Here is a 3,961-nt window from a genome sequence, read left to right on the forward strand (position 1 = left end):
TTCTAAGAAAGAAATTTTAAGTTCGATTTCAAAACTTCATCTACAGGAACCAACGAATTTTTAACACACATATAAAATATACATTTTATAGCAATATATTTCGAAAACTCATTTTTAGCTATTTTCAAGCTGAATAATTTCGCAAAGGCGCTTGGCATTTCCCCTTTTCACTGCGACGGTCACACTGAGACAGAGACAGAAAAAAACAAGACAGGCGAGGGAATGAAAAATACAAATAAATTAAGCGCGGACTATCCAAAAGCAAGAAGGGATAAAGGCGTCGAGATCAATTAAACACCGCCGGACATCACACGGAGAAATTTGTCATAGAAATTGGTTCTTTTGTAAACAAAACACAAACTCGCAAAACACACGTTTCTTTCGCCGCACAACGTTGTTACGTTACACAATTGTGGATTGTGGTGTCACCTGTTCCGGAGCCAGTGTAAATCACGATGAGTATTTGGGGGGTCCGATGTCTGACGCAGAAGTTCATTCGGCAGGCGTACATCCTGGCCAACAGAAGGCTATTAGGTCCGGTGCCGCAGCGTTCGCCACCGGCGTACGGTAAGTGAGGTTATGACTGGCAAAACCGATCCGTGTTTTCATGTTTTTCCGGACAACTAACTAGTATTTACCTTGATTTTAGCTCCTCATCGGCCGGCGCACAGCAGCCTCTATCAAATGGTAAAGAAACGCACCCTCGAGGCGCGCACCAAATTGCAAGCCAACAAATATCCGAATAATCAAGTCTGCGTCACCAAGCCCTCGGCCACGCCCCCCGTTGAGGAGTACGAGACGGCGGTGGAGGCACCTGGCGTTCCCGCCTACGCCAATGCCCAGTTTCAAGCCCATTCCCCGTCGGAGCCACTCTTTAAAGTGGTACCCATTCCATTCCACTCAGTCCATTCATAATCCATTTTAGCTGGATAAGTTCGGGGATGCAAACGAGGGTATCGCGTCAAAAGTTGTAGAAACTGAACCACTTTGTATTAGTAGCTCATATTTTCTTTCAAAGATTATAAAAGTCGGTAGTCAATAGCATTGCCAATCTCGGACAAGCATTGTGAAATTGATTACTAGCGAAAATGTAGTGTTATTAATCCCAAACCACTTTGCATCCCCTTAAAAGACTTACAAAGTTTCCTAACAAATATTAACTAATACAATTCATTTCCAGGGCTTTGCTGATGTCAAGTCCGTCTGCAGTGCTAAGGATGTGTTGAAGTCAGACAGTGCAAAGCTCAGCACCAGTCAGCCCGTCCTCGATTCCTGCAAAGCCACTAATCCCTGCGAGGAATTCAAGCGGAAACGTAAGGAGACCACCTGCCAGCCTTGCAACGAGGATGGAACAGCTCCCGGTGGCGGTGATGGTGGTGACGAGGAGTGCGAGTGCCGCATGAAGGACCTACGTCTGAAGTGCCTTTTAGGTGCCCTGGCTGCCCTGTTAGCCGGAGGTTTGGTATGTTTCAAACTGATATCTAAGGGAGATCTCTAATTACTTTGCATTCATATAGCTCGCTTGGTTTGTGACGCGGGATACGGATGACAGTGAAGCCAGAAAAGCCCAGGAAGAGGAGGAGCAACGAAAACGGAGATTAATTGCTGGACTAGCCACGAGTAAGTAAACCAAAAAGAAAAGTTTATTGGAATTGGTAGGATGGTAAAGATGACATAAGCTGTATGGAACTTTCTAGGCTCGAATCATTTTGTAATTCGTATGCAGATAAGCACTATCTAATGCATATCTCAAAATCATCATGATTGGATAATAATTACAAAAATACAATAACAGAGTCATCTTTAATGATAAGCCGAGGTAACTTATCGCTTTGTCTTCATCCGCAGGTCCGCCCAGTTCCGAGGACCTTCCCAAGCATGTGCCGTACCTGATTATCGGCGGCGGAACCGCTGCCTTCTCTGCTTTCCGTGCCATCAAGTCTAACGATGCAACAGCCAAGGTTTTGATGATTAGCAACGAGTTCCGCAAGCCCTACATGCGTCCTCCACTGTCCAAGGAACTGTGGTATACGCCCAATCCTAACGAGGATCCCATCAAAGACTATCGATTTAAGCAATGGACGGGATCCGAGAGAAGGTAGATTCAAATCATTTAATTGAAGCCTATTTAATTACCCCCTTTCTTGCTCACAGCTTGTTCTTTGAGCCGGATGAGTTTTTCATAGATCCCGAAGATCTGGATGATAATGCAAATGGCGGTATTGCCGTCGCTCAAGGTTTCTCTGTGAAGAAGGTGGACGCTCAAAAACGCATAGTGACGTTGAACGACGGTTACGAGATAAGCTACGACGAATGCCTTATTGCCACCGGCTGCTCCCCCAAGAACCTGACCATGCTCCGTGATGCGCCGCCAAGCGTGCTCGAAAAAGTAATGGTCTATCGCACACCCGATGACTTTGATCGCCTCCGAAAATTGGCAGCGGAAAAGCGTTCAATCACAATTGTTGGGAATGGATTTATCGGAAGTGAACTGGCCTGCTCTCTGGCGCACTATTCCAGAGAGAACAATGGTGGCAAAGTGTACCAGGTGTTCCAGGAAAACGCCAACATGTCAAAGGTTCTTCCAAACTACTTGAGTCGCTGGACGACGGCAAAAATGGAAGCCCAGGGTGTCTGCGTCATCCCCAATGCCAGCATTCGATCGGCAGTTCGCGATGAATCCAATCTGAAGTTGGAGTTAAATAATGGTATGACTTTAATGTCGGACGTGGTGGTTGTCTGCGTGGGCTGCACGCCAAACACGGATCTGGCGGGACCCAGCAGGCTGGAGGTAGACAGGAGTCTCGGTGGGTTTGTGGTCAATGCAGAGCTGGAAGCCAGGCGGAATCTGTACGTGGCCGGTGATGCTTCCTGCTTCTTCGATCCTCTGCTGGGCAGGCGACGGGTGGAGCACCATGATCACTCGGTGGTCTCTGGTCGGCTGGCCGGCGAGAACATGACGGGAGCAAGTAAGTTACTAAGCTTATAGTTATTAAACGACCCAGTCTAATATTCACCGTTCCTTTTGCAGAAAAACCATATCAACATCAGAGCATGTTTTGGTCCGACCTAGGTCCAGAGATCGGGTACGAGGGTATCGGCTTGGTGGATTCTTCGCTACCCACCGTTGGTGTGTTCGCCCTGCCCTCGGACTCCGGCACGCGCGTCGACCAACTGGCTGAGTCCAGTGATTCCGACGTGGTGGAGACCAATACGAGTTCCAACACGTCGTCAAAATCCGATGACGGGGCTAGCCCAGATGGCGTTACCTGTGATCCCGATGAGGCGGGAAACTATGGCAAGGGTGTAATATTCTACTTGAAGAACGACAAGATCGTCGGCATCCTGTTGTGGAACCTCTTCAATCGGATAGGCTTAGCTAGGACAATAATCAATCAGAATAAGAAGTATGATGACCTCAATGAGGTGGCCAAACTGTTCGAGATTCACGCGTAGAAAACAGAGAGTCCCTAGGGACCAAGGAGAAGATCTGGCTATCCTGATGTGCTTATCAGCACGCACCAAACAGAAACGATCCAAACCGAATGCCTTTAACTGTGTTTACTGTGTACATTTGCAACTGCAACTAGATACGAACGGCAATGGCGCAATGCAACAGAAATTTTAGTTTTATTATTTTTGGAATAAACCTTATTTTGTAGTCAACGACATTGATTCGGTTATGTAGCAGCCCAGTGCATATCTGCATGTAAATATTAAAAAAGTCGTAGACAAGCGGATTTCTGTTGAATTGTGTGTAACTTCGTAATAAACAAAGCGCCAAAAAGTTGTTGACAAAAAATTGACCGTAACACCTAAACTGTTTATATTATTCATTTTCACTGTTGAAACACCCGCTTTTTGATCTTGAGGCACTCATTATTTAACTAATCTTAAGGGTTTTTGTCTTGATTTTTATTTAAATAAAGCGTAAGAACTTTGGAACCTCATTTTTTTTAAA

At 46.0% G+C, this 3,961-nt stretch overlaps 1 protein-coding gene across 3 annotated transcripts; it reads left to right on the top strand.

Moving 5' to 3' along the window:
- Window positions 1-174: 174 nt before the first annotated feature.
- LOC6526508 (putative apoptosis-inducing factor 1, mitochondrial) lies at window positions 175-3,820 on the top strand. Of its 3 annotated transcripts, none has more exons than XM_039370918.2 (7): window positions 175-567; window positions 650-882; window positions 1,181-1,462; window positions 1,518-1,620; window positions 1,849-2,098; window positions 2,155-2,973; window positions 3,032-3,329. In XM_039370918.2, the coding sequence occupies exons 1-7, from the start codon at window positions 456-458 to the stop codon at window positions 3,180-3,182; spliced, it is 1,950 nt and encodes a 649-aa protein (XP_039226852.1). In that variant the 5' UTR covers window positions 175-455; the 3' UTR covers window positions 3,183-3,329. The 3 variants fall into 3 exon arrangements, with proteins under 3 accessions (XP_039226852.1, XP_002087619.1, XP_015053418.1); XM_002087583.4 differs by having other exon boundaries at window positions 177-567; window positions 2,155-2,969; window positions 3,032-3,820; XM_015197932.3 differs by having other exon boundaries at window positions 178-567; window positions 650-687; window positions 2,155-2,969; window positions 3,032-3,820.
- The last annotated feature ends 141 nt before the right edge of the window (window positions 3,821-3,961 follow it).

The sequence above is a fragment of the Drosophila yakuba genome, chromosome 2L (assembly GCF_016746365.2).
Source record: "Drosophila yakuba strain Tai18E2 chromosome 2L, Prin_Dyak_Tai18E2_2.1, whole genome shotgun sequence".
NCBI lineage: Eukaryota > Metazoa > Arthropoda > Insecta > Diptera > Drosophilidae > Drosophila > Drosophila yakuba.